The following is a 15,313-nucleotide window of genomic DNA, read 5'->3' as shown; positions in this document are numbered from 1 at the left end:
TCACCAGTAGCGCGCCAGCCGCGGCGCCCGCTCCGCGCGGCGGGCCGCCTCAGCCGGCCCGCAGGCGCTCCAGCGGCAGCACCCATCACCAGTAGCGCGCCAGCCGCGGCTCCAGCGCCGCCGGGCTCGTGCTGGGCCCGAACCGCTCCACGGGCACCCCGTTCCTGTCCACGATGAACTTAGAAAAGTTCCACTTGATAGCATTAGTCAGCATTCCGCTTTGAGCTTCTTTCAAAAACTTCCACAGCGGATGAGCGTTCTCCCCGTTCACTTCTACTTTTTCAAACAGATCGAATTTCGCTCCTTTGTTTTTAGCGAATGTTAGGATATCTTTAAGGCTCCCCGGTTCTTGGTTGCCGAACTGGTTGCAAGGGAAGGCCAGTATGCGTAGACCCTTCTCGGCGTATTTGTCGTATAGCTGGTTGAGTTCTTTGTAGTGGTTGTCGGTGTAACCGCACTGGGAGGCCACGTTGACGATGATTAAAACGTAGCCCTTGTATTTGTCGAGATTCACGTTATTGCCGTTGATGTCTTTTACTGTGAAGTCGTAGATTGTTTTCGGTTTTTGTTCTGGTTTACTGGAAAATTAAATAATTTATTTTATTAGTGTATTATGATTGCAGTGGAAGTCCTCATCGTATAATCATCGAAGAGTTACTGATTGCATAGGTGTGAAGTAAAAAAAAAATGACTTCGAATTTGATAGTCGGAACTAGATTGATGTCATTGCGCCATTTGATATGATTGACTGTACCACCTCTTGTACAATGAATAACTATTTCCTTTCATTAAATTACAACCGAAGATAAGAATAATTAGGTAATAGATTTGTAGAGAAAAGAGTAGTTTCTGTAATAGACAGTATGTTAAAGACCTAAAAGCTTGGAGGCTTTTACACCCGCAGACGCCTTGTCTAATTTTCTGTACAAAACAGTTTTTGTGGGGGAGGGGCACGTCAAATATATGACAATGCAACGTTACGTTTGAGAAGTAAGCTTCTAAAGGCGACTCCGGTCGTTAAATCCCCCAAGCATAAAAGCAAGCTTTGCTAGACATACTTCCTCACATGGAAATGTTGGAACGCCTGTGGAGGCCACAGCTTCAAACATCTTCAGCCAGGATATCAGGGTGTTCTATGACTGCAGTGTCCACCGGCCTACACCACCATACTATGCAGGTGGTTAGTACTTGTCCCTTAGAAGCGAGACTTACTTCCTCGCATGGAAATGCCGGAATGCCTCCACAGCTTCAAACACATCAGCCAGGATCTCAGGGTGTTCTAAGACTGCAAAGTGACCACCAACCTCCATCACCATACTATTCAGGTAGTTAGAATTTGACCCTCAGGAGCTACTTACTTCTTCGCATGGAAATGCCGGAACGCTTCCACAGCCTCAAACACATCATCAGCCAAGATATCAGGGTGTTCCAAGGCAGCAAAGTGCCCTCCGGCTTCTACCACGGTGCTGTGCAGGTAGTTTTTGTACTTCAGCCTCAGGAACTGGTCGGGTTGGAAGATCAGCTCGTGTTTGAACTTGATGCCCCATGTTGGGACTACGGTTGGAACTCTGCGGATAGGTGACGCATAATTTAACCTATGGTAGACAATGGGCTCACACTCATTTATTTCATTTTTAGGGTTCCGTAGTCAACTAGGAACCCTTATAGTTTCGCCATGTCCGTCTGTCTGTCTGTCTGTCTGTCCGAGGTTTTGCTCCGTGGTCGTTAGTGCTAGAAAGCTGAAATTCGGTATGGATATATAAATCAATAAAGCCGACAAAGTCGTACAATAAAATCTAAAAATTAAATTTTTTTGAGGGTACCTCCCCTACACGTAAAGTGGGGGTGAATTATTTTTTTTGCTTCAACCCCACAGTGTGGGGTATCGTTGGAAAGGTCTTTCAAAACTAACAGGTGGCTTCAACAAACATTTTTTGATAAAGTGAATATATTCGGAGATAATCGCTCCGAAAGATAAAAAAAATGTGTCCCCCCCCCCCCTCTAACTTTTGAACCATAGGTCCAAAAAATATGAAAAAAAATCGTGGAAGTAGAGCTTAAGAAAAATATTAAATGAAAACTATAGCGGACATGATCAGTTTAGCTGTTTTTGAGTTATCGCACATCGTACCGTTTCATCCCTTGGTTAACAATTTACTATACTTTAAGCTAAAAAGTATAGTAAGTAAGGTTGCCAGAGCTCAACGAGGGGGGGGGGGGCGGGTTTAGGGTCGGCAACGCGCATGTAACTCCTCTGGAGTTGCAGGCGTACATAGGCTACGGAGACTGCTTAACATCAGGTGGGCCGTATGCTTGTTTGCCAACGACGTAGTATAAAAAAAAAAAAGCTCCAGTTTAGCTTATTGTGACGGAAGAGTAACTACGGAACCCTACACTGAGCGTGGCCCGACATGCTCTTGGCCGGTTTTTTTTTATTTAAACTTTATTGCACAGTAAACGTTGTACAAAAGTTAACCCTTGGGCCAAACATAGGTCAAACAGTAATTGATGAGGGAAATAACGTGACGTAATTAAAAGTGCCGTATTCGGCAAGTTATTACTTGAAACGAATTTTACCGGTGTTTAAAATTTATCCAACATTCATAAATAAAAATAGCGTACGGATAGCGCGTGATACGCGTGTTCTCGAACGCCATGTCCATACGTGCAGCTCGTCAGTCGGTTTTTGGCCACGCGTCAAAGAGGACGCACACGTCCGGGTACGCAATATTTGGACGGCAAAATGTATAACAACGCGTTCGCAGATTTACAATAATTAAAAGAAGTAGCGCTATGGATCGCGATTTACCTCGCGTTCATGTTCGCAGCGGTCCGTACAGGAGCTATACGCGTATCCAATATACGCGTGGGCAACGTACCCTGACTACGCGTAACTCAGGAACGCGCTATCCGTACGCAGCTTTAGGTTTAGAGTATACTCATTCGTCTAGCCTCAGACTTTGTTGCTTCTTAGCGACGGATTTAGCATAGCCCTGCAGCTGCACGGAAGTTGTAATATCCAACAGTTGGAAGCCCAGTCATTGTATGTTTTCATGACATTGTCGAGCAGTGTTTTCAATTGTAACTTCGAGAACAGGTTGCCATAGCTTTCCTGAAGGGTTCGGTCTACATAGAGAACATACTCGTCCAGTTCAAACTTTGCAGCTTCTTAGAAAAGGTCTCAGCATACAATCGCACAGGATTGGTAATACTATTGCTATTGGAAGCCCAGTAGATTATAATTGACGTTGTCGAGGAGATTTGAAAATGAAAACTTCGAGAACTGGTTGCCATAGATCTTCTGAAGGCGGAAAGAACATACTTACTCGTCTAGCCTCAGACTTTGCTGCTTCTTGGAAAAGGTCTCAGCATACAATCGCACAGGATTGGTAATACTATTGGAACCCCAGTAGGTGTTGATTATGACGTTGTCAAGCAGATTTGGAAATGAAAACTTCGAGAACTGGTTGCCATAGATTTCCTGAAGGCGGAAAGAACATACTTACTCATCTAGCCTCAGACTTTGCTGCTTCTTGGAAAAGGTCTCTGCATACAATCGCATAGAAGTAGTAATGCTATTCGAAGTCCAGTAGATCATGACGTTGTCAAGCAGGGACGTCAGTGAGAACTTGGAGAGCAGGTGGCCGTCGCCAGCCTTCCTGAAGGTGGGGTCGGTCCACGTGGAGAACTTCTCCAGGATGTAGGCGGCCAGGCCGGCCGGGGAGTCGGTCAGGGCCGTGCCTGTCATGTAAAAAATATATGTATATTTAGACACTGAATGAGTGCAAGCGCTAATGTTGCCACCGATGAAGAGGCTAGAAGTAGGCTTCCAATAAAAAAATCACTACATCATGCCCGACAAAATAGTCATCAACTAGGTACCTACGTGTTTAATCGCCACTGTTCGGACAGCTGTTTGAAACAGTGGAATAAAGGGCCAATCTTTTCATACATTTCTATTGTATTTATATATATATATATATATATATATATATATATATATATATATATATATATATATATATATATATACATTATAAATTATAAACAAAAAATATTTTTGGAACAAAAGTGGATGCAGACTGAGACTTACTTAGAGAAAATAATAGACCTAATCTCAACAAAAATGGATTGAAATATATCTCACCAATAGTATCCGGTTTGGTCGCCTGGATGTGCATGTACCCGGACTCCTCGATGAGGTATTTGGTCTTCTCATCCCACGGGTACATTCGGCTTTGTAGCTCGGGCTCCACAATGAGGCTGGGCCAAAATTGACCTGTTCCAACGTTTAAATTTTATTTGAGTCATACCAGGACTAGAACAACAATTTTTGAAGAGATAGGTCACGCGCAGAGGCTCTCAGTCTTACTCAGCTGCAGAGAAAAGGTACCCCCTCTGCATAGAAGTTTGTATGGAAAGGTGCTAAGCGAATAGTATTGCTGACTTCAACCTAGAATGCGATCATCTTATGACAATGACTGACCGAGAGAGCGCGAAGCTTTTGCATGCCAGTCCGGCTGTATTTTCTACAGGTCGCATTTCTCAATTGATTTTGAGAGCAGGTAAGATAATGATATAAGCTGTATCTTATAATCCACTGTACGAGCGCCCTCGCGCGGGAGGAGCCAGGCGGCGAGTCACCTCGGGAGCGCGCACGGCGCTTACAGACAATTTCTCATATTTTTGTATTTAATTTCAAATTGTGAACTTCGTAATAAATTAGTCAAAGTATTGCTGGAGTTCTTACTGTCCGCCTGGACACCATTTACCTAGTTATATGAAGATGCGTATGGGTTGAAGGTGATTACGGCGACAGCATTAGGTGCTAGAACGCTATCACATTACACTGTGAAAATAACCAGGATACTGCACTTACCTAAAAACTTAAACGTTACCAGAGGGAAGTTCGTATATATGGAACCCAAGTACATTCTCCGGGAACAATGTTGCCTTGTACGAACCTATAACGTGGCTCGCATCTCTGCCCTGGATATAGTGCTCCGGCACGCCTATACGGTGCATTACGTCGTGGAGTAAACCTTCTAGTCTAACAACTTTACCCCAAACAAGAATGCCATATCACATTACACCGTGAAAGTAACCAGAATACTGTACTTACCTAAAAAGTTATAAAAATGCGCATACGGGTTGAATGTCAGCACAGGGAAGTTTGTATGAAACCCTAGTACGTTCTCTGGGAATAATGTTGCCATGTGCGACCCTATAGCATGGCCCGCGTCTCCGCCCTGGATGTAGTACTTCGTTACGCCTAAACGCTGCATCAGGTTGTGGAGTACCACTGCGATTTCTGCTGGGCCCAGGCCGGCTCTTGAGGCGCCCTGGGAAATAAAAAATGTTTTAAAATTTTAATACTATAAGCCTCAAAATAAAAGCCAGTTGAGGGTAGATGAAATCATTACATGACCAAATAATGTAGGTTAAAGTCAGGTCATTCAGCAACAGATCCAGGCGGTTTTGTATTTGGTTGGTTAACCAATAAATGTTATAGCTATCCGAAAATTTACAAATTGTTTGTTTAATTTTGTTTAAATACCTAAAGATACAGAGTATTAGGCTTGCTAGAATTCTGGCGACATAGAATACTTAACCTACTCCACATCATTCTATATATTGCCGGGGCATTAATTTTGTTTTCACTTACCTGTGAGAAGCCGAAGCCAGGCAGGCTGGGGATAAACAGCTCGAAGACGAAGTCGTGCTGGGCTCGCGGCGTGGTCAGCTTAGGTATCATCTCGTAGAACTCCCGCACTGAACCGGGCCAGCCGTGCAGTAGAAGTAGTGGCACTGCCACTGACTGTAAATAACTCAAATACTTGAACTTGATGCAGTTTTAGGTGTTGGGTTCGATAAAATTTTGCAAGCTTGTGTCAGAAATTTTTTATAAGCTACTAACTTCACTTCAGTAACTAAAATATTGTTATCCCTTTGCTTCATATCAATTCAATCCAATCAAGGTTAGGTTACAAGGTTTAAGTAATTTTAAATTATTTGTTCTTATTTCCTTCTTGTTTGCATTGTATTTTATGTAATGTCATTTTATGTTGTTATTTTCTAAATTCCATTTAAATTTAATAGTAATTTATATGACTGCTACATAATAAAACGCATTAAAATACACGAGTGGGTTTAAGAAACGAACGAAATGAGTTTCTTAAAAGGATCACACGAGCATTTTGATGTATAATTATATACAGTTACATACACTATTTTATCTACACACATATTATAAACTTTCTATGATATATTCATTAACCTAAATTACAGCCAACGTTGGGGCATCGTTTCTCTCTTGGCGGAACTCGCGGATATGTAGTGGCGTCACCGAAATATTTTTATTGCTTATTTTACACGAAAATTTTGCTATAGTTACTTTAAAAACAACAAAACATATTCATTTTATACTTAAAACTAATTAAAAGATAAACTGTAAGTCAAATAGCGGTAAATGGAAACTTTTTTCACGCATGTCACGCATTCGTAGTTTTTTTTTTAATTCAGAGATAATCTAGAGTAGGGGGCGTATCATTCGAAATAAATTTCACTGTTCACTCAAATATAGTGGACATGATTGCCAAGCCATGTTGCACTCTCTTGTACCATCTTACCTTCAATTCAGCATCAGGCTTCGGCTTTACATGCACATAATGTATATCCAAGCCCTGTATGTTAGTCAGAAACTGTCTATACTGGTTGAGGAACTGCTCCCGCTGCTTGAAGTCGTACTTGTTCTGCCAGAAGTCGAGCATGCGTTTCAGGAAGTCCGAGTTGAAGCCGTAGGTGAAGCCGGCGTCTTCGAGTGGAGGGGCGAACGGACGTCGGTGGAGCAGACGCTCTCTTAAGTCGTTTACTATCTGAAGCACAGATAATTAGAAATTAAAAAATTATAATGAAAAAATGATTTATTCTGTAACAAGTAAGCCCCTTTTTACACACTTTTATTACAAGCTTTTATTTACTTTCACCTGACCGTTGTCTGTTTATAATCAAATCTTGCAAGTTAAATTTGACCCACTTCCCGGTTTCTGATGAAGCTGAAATTTGCATACATATGTAAGTCGGGTGACAATGCAATATTATGGTACCATCGAGATGATCTGATGATGGAGACAGGAGGTGGCCATAGGAACTCTGTGATAAAACAACGTAACCTAATTGTGTTTGGGGTTTTTAGAATTGTCTCGACGAGTATTAGTTACTTGTGGAAAGAAAAGTACAGTCAGCTATAAAAGCTTGTACCAAAAATGAAATTTTTGCCAAAAACTTTTAAGTATAAAAAATAAATAAAATAAAATATAAAGTAATGTATAGTAAGTTAAGTAGAAATACCTGTTAAGGAACACCGCTCTTCCTTAGTAATATGATAGATAATATAACTCATTTCATGTTGTAACAGTGAAGCGTCCCTAGAACTTTCTTTGTCAATGTCTTGCTTATTTGTAACCGTAGCCGGCAAAACTTCCCACTTTGTCACTTGTCATAAGGACGAGATTTGCTTGAATATTTATACGAATAACCTATGGATGACTTGGTATGGCAAGCGATAAAGTTAGACTGTTTTGCCGGCCGCGGTCACATTTGGTTACAACTTTCCAACGGTATTGTGTAACATGCTGCCACTGATGATTTATGATTTAGATTTCTATATTAAAGACTCGTTAGCAGTAATCGGCATGGACGGTGCCACGTTATAGGATTCCGAGTACAAATCTTAATATGGACATGACTCAAATAAATGCAGTGGTCTTGTTTGATAAAGTAATTCTATTGAGTGTTATTTTAAGTAAGATTACTGTTGTCCGAGCCGAACATCATTTGAGAAACGAAAGCCGCCAGACTCCGATGGCTCGGATGGGTGAGGATCGTGCTGTCTGGAGGACGTACTCTGGAGTTTCAAATGGCCGAAGACCGTCTGGACGCCCTAGGTACCGCTGGAGAGATGAAGTGCAAAAAGACCTTAGCGAACTCGGCGCCGTTGACTGGACAGAAACGGCTTTGGACAGATAAGCATGGCGATCTTTGGTGTTGGAGGCCAAGATCCACTTCGGGTCGCTGCGCCACAGCAGCAAGTAAGTAAGGATATAATAATTATCTTACCACATCAGAGAACTCAATTTTGAAAGGTCTAATGGAGACATCAGGTTTCTGACTGATGGGGTACGGACCCCACCAAGTCTTGAGGTCCATCTCCGGCACAGGGGGTTGACCGGCAAAAATGTAGAACACACAGTATGCTGCGGGGATGGGGAGTACAGCTAGTATTATGAACACTAGGTATCTTAGCTGAAACAATAATATTATTAATTTAATTTACAGTTAGGTTCATGTATTAAATCATTCATACTAAGGTTATTTCCTAGAGTTTAAACTCCATATAAGAATTCACTTCTTATAATGTCAACATTTGATATCTATATTGATTTACTTTAGTATTCATTTCTCTCTATATAACGAAAATTAGACAATTTTCCAGACGGCTCAGAGCTTTTTTACAGATTTGGCCAAACGGCTGGTTGATGTTACTGGGGACAAAAGAGCTGGCAGCTTCCTCACTCAACGAATAAGCGTTGTGATTCAGTGAGGAAATGCTGCCAGTATCTTTGGCACTATGCCCCAGGGGCCCTTTTTAGGGTTCCGTAGCCAAATGGCAAAAAACGGAACCCTTATAGATTCGTCATGTCCGTCTGTCTGTCCGATTCTGTCACAGCCACTTTTTTCCGAAACTATAAGAGCTATACTGTTCAAACTTAGTAAGTGGATGTATTCTATGAACCGCATTAAGATGTTCACACAAAAATAGAAAAAAAACAATAAATTTTGGGGGTTCCCCATACTTAGCACTGAAACTCAAAAAATCTTTTTTCGTCAAACCCATACGTGTGGGGTATCTATGGGTAGGTCTTCAGAAATGATATTGAGGTTTCTAATATAATTTTTTTCTAAAGTGAATAGTTTGCGCGAGAGACACTTCCAAAGTGGTAAAATGTGTGTCCCCCCCCCCCCGTAACTTCTAAAATAACAGAATGAAAAAACTAAAAAAAATATATGATATACATTGTCATGCAAACTTCCACCGAAAATTGGTTTGAACGAGATCTAGTAAGTAGTTTTTTTTTTAATACGTCATAAAATTTAAAAAAAAAATTTTTTTTCATCAAACCCATACGTGTGGGGTATCTATGGATAGGTCTTCAGAAATGATATTTAGGTTTCTAATATCATTTTTTTCTAAACTGAATAGTTTGCGCAAGAGACACTTCCAAAGTGAAAAAATGTGTGTCCCCCCCCCCGTAACTTCTAAAATAACAGAATGAAAAATCTAAAAAAAATATATGATATACATTACCATGCAAACTTCCAACGAAAATTGGTTTGAACGAGATCTAGTGAGTAGTTTTTTTTTAAAACGTCATATAAATAAAAAAAAAATTTTCATCAAACCCATACGTGTGGGGTTTCTATGGATAGGTCTTCAAAAATGATATTTAGGTTCCTAATATCATTTTTTTCTAAACTGAATAGTTTGCGCGAGAGACACTTCCAAAGTGGTAAAATGTTGAACAAAATCTAGTAAGTAGATTTTTTTTAATACGTCTTAAATGGTACGGAACCCTTCATGCGCGAGTCCGACTCGCACTTGGCCGCTTTTTAGATATAGATTCTTAAGTTTTTAATTAGTTTAAGTTTGTATTGTACCTATATTTACATTTTACTCTAATAATTTGTTGTAGATTCTTTATCTACACGAAAATTCTCTATAGCGTCAAAAAATGTCCAGTCCCTTGAGTGTCGCTATACATGGTGTAACATGAGGAAACCGAAAGATTTGGGTTATTCCCACTAGTTATCACCAAGTTGTTACTAGTGGTACCTACTGGGAATTTTTTTCCCACCTTTTACCACTGGTAACTACTGGTAAAAAAAAAAACCCATTTTCCCTCATTTTTTTCAAATCCCAAATCCCACATTTTTTTCCCAGTAGTTACCACTTGTAAAATGTGGGAATTCTTTTTTTCCAGTAGTTACCACCAAAATTTGGTTAGCGTTTAATACTAATAAAAATAGTATAAATATAGAGTGCTTTAATCAATAATTAATTAAAAGTTAATTTGTTATTCGTTTAATTATAAATCGTTTACTGTTTCATTAAACTGCCCTAAAAGTGATGAAAAAATTGGTCTTTTACAGATTTGTTTGTTTGTTCGTATAATTGTGACATTATTTATTGAAAGGGACTTTATTGTCAATGGCACTTATGCCATTATTAACGATGCTCCTATATAAATACAATGCTGCGCTACGCAGTGTGGCTTAAGCACCCTTGACAAAAGATTCAGTTTACATCTACATCTACCCTTCAGGTGTAGGCCTCCTTCATTTTATGCCACTCATCACAGTTCTTTGTGACCAGGAGCCACTTCTTCCCCACAGTCCCTTTATGTAGTTGTTCCACTTCCCCCCATGGTTGCCACACAAGTAGTTGTTTACTCCATGAACCCATTTTCTGTGTTTTATAACCATATATAGCGTGTCCAATTAAGTCCGTCCTAAGTGAGCTACAAGCAGATGGGTTGAGTTGCAGCAAGCCCAGAAGGCGAGCTGAAGATAGGAAGACATGCTTGTGTGCAGGTGCTTTAGAACAACAACAATTTATAGTTAACCTTTTGAACGTCAAAAACACTTTTGAGTATGGTTTACACATTAGCATCCTTTGCACCAGGGATCTTGGCGTTTGATTGATGTTTGACATAAAGCATTCAAAGGGTTAATAATGTGTAAAAATCGCAAAATTTTAAATCAGTGATGTGAAGATATCTCATTAACCTTTGATTTAGGGAAGAAATGGCAAACTAATGTTACTGAAAAAAAAAATACTTACGGCCAAGGATCTTTCTTGTTTTGGTGCCGATTTTTTAGCTTTATCTTTCTTACTCTTCATATTTGCCTACTTCCTGACCTTTCTGTTCACAACGTTACACTCTGAAATAAATTACAAGCTATAATAATATAATGATGATTATAGACTAATAACAACGTTTAAGCTAAAAAAGCCCTTTAGTAAAAAAAACGTTATACAGTGATAAAGAGTCACATGCTTTTTAAATGATGTTTTTATTCATTTTTATCTTATCAATGTTGTATTTTTGCAATTGTGGCCGGCTTTTGCAAATCATTCTCCAGGGGTTTGCATCGTATAAGTAAATAAAATCTGCAGTATCGATCTTACCAGAGTGTTCAGTAAAATATGAATATTATGCTGCTAATGATAGCTTTTATCTTTCGGTTATTGCACTTATGGAAAAATAAAAATAATCAACCCGGCGCACTTGCAAACAAGTATATAGATGAAGCTGATGAAGTGTCACTAGTGTCAGTCTTAATGGCATGCCCAGTATTGCCTGGTCAGCGGAAGAGAAAAATACCTCCCTAGCTCCCTACCTCCAAAATGTATTGCAAAATAAGCTTACATGTCCAATTTATAATAATAAAAACGCAATTATAGTTTTCTGTTTTTTATTTTTGTATTTTTATGATACGGTTTATAGGAAATTTTGAATTTTTATGACTTAAACTTGGTGTTAAATAAATAAGTTAAAAGGTGTTAATTGTAGCCTATTACAGCCACCCTTCCCGATTTCGTTTCGATAATCAGTTTCCGTTTCACGGAATATTAGCATATCCTTAACAATATTTGAAATGCAAAAAAATACTTAGTCTTTAATGGCCAAAAATGTGCAATGTATGATATTTTTGCATGTGCATTTTAAATATTGTAAACGATGTGCTGATATTTGGTGAAACGGAAAAATATTATTTCTCGGGCCCGAAATAGGGCCCGATAAAGTGTGGATGTAATTGGCACTTAAGGGAAAGTGTCATCTTTTGCTTCAAATACCAGACTTTTAAGTATCCAAGGGCTGAAATTATCGTACTTTTGCGTACGATAATGCTCTTTGGAACGTGCATCGTACTGGAGCCCGAATTATCGTACATTTACGGTAATTATCGTACGCCTGGAAACACTGGCCATGCCACTGACAATTATCGCTGATTTTTTAAACAGTTCCGGCCTGGATACAAGTTCTTTAAGCTTGTATGTAATTTATTATAAATGATGCAATAAATAAATGATATAAATGAAATTATGAACATGGTTGTTTCCAATTTTTTGAAACGCTTGTATTATGTTCTATATTAACTAAAAGTTGCCCTAAAATTCAACTTTTATACTAAAAACGGCTTTAAATATGTTAAATTAACAAAATATATTTTGACAGATGCTTTCGCGCTCAAAACGCTCTTTGAAAATTGTGTGACGTCACAGTTTACGGTTTGACACAACTACATACACACGTAGAAGATACGAACTGTCAACTGATATTTGTCATTTGTTGTTTATCGCCTAACGTTTCGAGTTTGGTCACGTGACGTGTGCCAAAAGATATTTTAAATTCAATATTTACAAAAATATGGTCATTACAGGTCCCCTAAAAGTAGTTTAACATGTTCTTATAATCCAAAAGAATTTATTGGGATACAATTTTGCCCTAAGATTTGTAGATGGAAACAACCCTTTTTAAGCTCATTATACTTACCTTGGTGAAAACTAAGTAAATTACTGTTTAAAGCACCACTCCAGACTCCAAACACCGTCCGCTAGCCTTTCCTCTTACCGCCTAAAAGGAGAGCCAATCCTTCTCGCAAAAAGGAAGCGGGGGAGCAAGGGCGTTACCACCTGATAGGCAAGGAGGGGGGGGGGGGGGCAGTTGATTTGGCTGAGGGGAGGGGGAGGGGCATTTTGTTTTCGAGACTCCTGGTTTAAATTAAGGTATACCTAGTCAATCTGCTTCACTAACTAACTAGAGGCTGGTATAGCCTAGCGGTAAGAGTGTGCGACACTGCGGGTTTTGCGGCACTTTTGTACTGATGTATCATCAGGTCAGAGTCGTTTTTGTTAAAATAAGTGCCGACCCCAGCCTCCCATGAACCGTGGCAAGACGTGGACGTGGTGAGAAGCCGGGACAACGTAGGGAAGATGATGGAGTCAATCTGTTTTACAAATGCTGACGCAGGTACCTAACAAGCGCAACGCGTTATTATAATCATCAAAAACCTCGACTCTCTATATCTCTGTCTGTCTTTCGCTCTCATTCTCTTACCTTTTTTCTGTGAATTTAGAAAACGAACACACCAGACACGAGCCGCTTGATGGGAAGTGGCCGCCGTCCCCTCTTGACATAAACAACATAGGCGTTGCCGACCCTTGAGAACCCCAAATGCCCGCTTCTTGGAGAATCCCATAACATACCTCAGGAGGTAATTACTCATTCCACATTCTGAAAGTTCTGGTCTTAGGAGATTTTAACGAATCTGACAAAAACTTATTAATATCTACAAACATAAACGTACAAATAGTCAATCTGGTACAAACGCTGGCGGGTATCGACGTGTGAAGCTCGAGCGCGCTGAATGCGGCCGTTAATTGAACTTGCGGGGCCAATATCGCTACTGCGACTTTTTGCAATTTTTCCGCAGATTCTAGGGTTGTCTCATGTACCTACTTCAGAAATCAGAAATAGGAAATCATTGCATTTATTCGTGATAAACTATGACATTCAAAAATATAACAACATAACAAAAGAAAGAAACATAGTTTACCACGAAATGGTCCCGCCTCAGCATAAATGCTAACTCAAAAGTCAGCGCTGATCTTCCGGCGAGACCATTTCTGGGTCACGAACGCAGCTGTACGACACGGCATAAAACTGAACGCGGCTTTACTTAATATGTCGCTTGTCGTAAAAGCTTGAAACGTAGTGATTATATGCTCTTTGGTACAGTACTACTATTATGGTCCACAAAACGGTACAGTACTACAACTATGGTTCACTATGGTTCAACAGGTAATTAACCCTTGCCAAAGACGTCAACTGATGCCCGAAGCTTCAGAACAATATCAATCTTTGTGCATTCCGACAAGGTTCACGATGACGCGCCGCCAGCCGCACACAATAAGCATGGGTTAAGAGCAATTCCTAGCTGAGCAACTTTTCAAATCTCGAATTTTTGAAGTTATGTTTCTGTCGCGCTGCGGTGGGCGGGAGCCGGAGCTATCTAAGTGTGAGTGCGCGCACACAGACGCGAGACTCGTGCGCTCGCTCATTGCGCGCCGTTCCGTCGACATCGCCCGCGAGCCAGACGGAATTTATTCTGCGCTGCCCGACGCAAGTTGTTTTTGTTGTTACCACGTAATATTGTTTTTCATTTTTATATTATACTGTATCTATTACACCCTATCACCTGTACTAAATGTATTTTACACCTATGATGACAAAATAATAAATGATTGATTGATATTAATTACCATATAGGTAAAAACTGCAAAAAAGAATGATGTCTCAGCTTCGGTTGTCGTCGTACACGTACAGTCAAGTGCAAAAATATGTATCGAAAGAATCGTCTCATAAATATGGTACTACGCTCTTATTACACTGGAATAAGATGCTATGGGACATATTTTTGAGTAAGATGTGTACACCCATATTTTTACACTTGACTGTACCTATCCGTATCAGTAAGTTGGGAGTGATCATGGTGTGTTGTGAAATTTTGTAAGTAGGTATAAATATACCTGTGGTTAAACTACAATCTATTTAACTTGTAGTACGATGGGGCTAAACTTGGGCCGCCTTATTGAAGAACGTATCGCAAATTCGCAATGACAATCTGAGTAAAGTAGGTATGTTGGGATAATGCCGGACAATTTTGGGACTAATTGAGAGAACTCGTGAAAAAATGTTTTTTCGAGATCTCAACACGTGACAGATTCTTGAAGTACGTAGCGAATCGTTAAATAATAACCGTAGATTCGGCCTGAATTTTGGTAATCTTCAATATAGAACGGTTTTAGTTTTGTACCTGTGTAAAGATGAGACATACTTTTTTTTAGGGTAACGAGTGTTTTGCCATCAAGGGAGAACATTGGATGGTGAAAAAAAGTTGCTTCTAATGGAAAGAGAATAAGGTATCACAAAGAAATAGGTCCGGTGTCTACCCTTTTGTATCCGATCTTAACCCTGATACAAAAATTGATAAAATTGTGGCTCTCAAACTTTGATACCTATGTCATAAGGCAATTTGATAAGTAAACAATGTGCTAAGAAACCTCTTATTGTAAGGTTTACCCGAAGTAATAAAAAAAAACCACTAAAATAATAGATACGTTGCGAAGTTTTGACAATTTAAGATTTCGTGAACTGTACAGGTTTAGGGAAAGTGTAAATGTACTCGT

At 39.7% G+C, this 15,313-nt stretch overlaps 1 protein-coding gene across 1 annotated transcript; it reads right to left on the bottom strand.

Moving 5' to 3' along the window:
- Positions 1–54: 54 nt before the first annotated feature.
- On the bottom strand, positions 55–11,459 carry LOC133516529 (juvenile hormone epoxide hydrolase-like). Its single transcript, XM_061849514.1, has 10 exons — positions 11,249–11,459; positions 10,901–11,001; positions 8,119–8,304; positions 6,630–6,875; positions 5,666–5,818; positions 5,123–5,342; positions 4,148–4,279; positions 3,507–3,741; positions 1,359–1,568; positions 55–578 (listed from the first exon to the last, which is right to left on the bottom strand). Exons 2-10 carry the CDS (start codon positions 10,958–10,960, stop codon positions 86–88), a joined length of 1,935 nt encoding a protein of 644 aa, XP_061705498.1. The 5' UTR covers positions 10,961–11,001; positions 11,249–11,459; the 3' UTR covers positions 55–85.
- Between the last annotated feature and the right edge of the window lie 3,854 nt (positions 11,460–15,313).

Source organism: Cydia pomonella, chromosome 3 (assembly GCF_033807575.1).
Source record: "Cydia pomonella isolate Wapato2018A chromosome 3, ilCydPomo1, whole genome shotgun sequence".
In the NCBI taxonomy this organism is placed as follows: Eukaryota; Metazoa; Arthropoda; class Insecta; order Lepidoptera; family Tortricidae; genus Cydia; species Cydia pomonella.
This window is presented reverse-complemented; position numbering and strand designations above follow the sequence as displayed.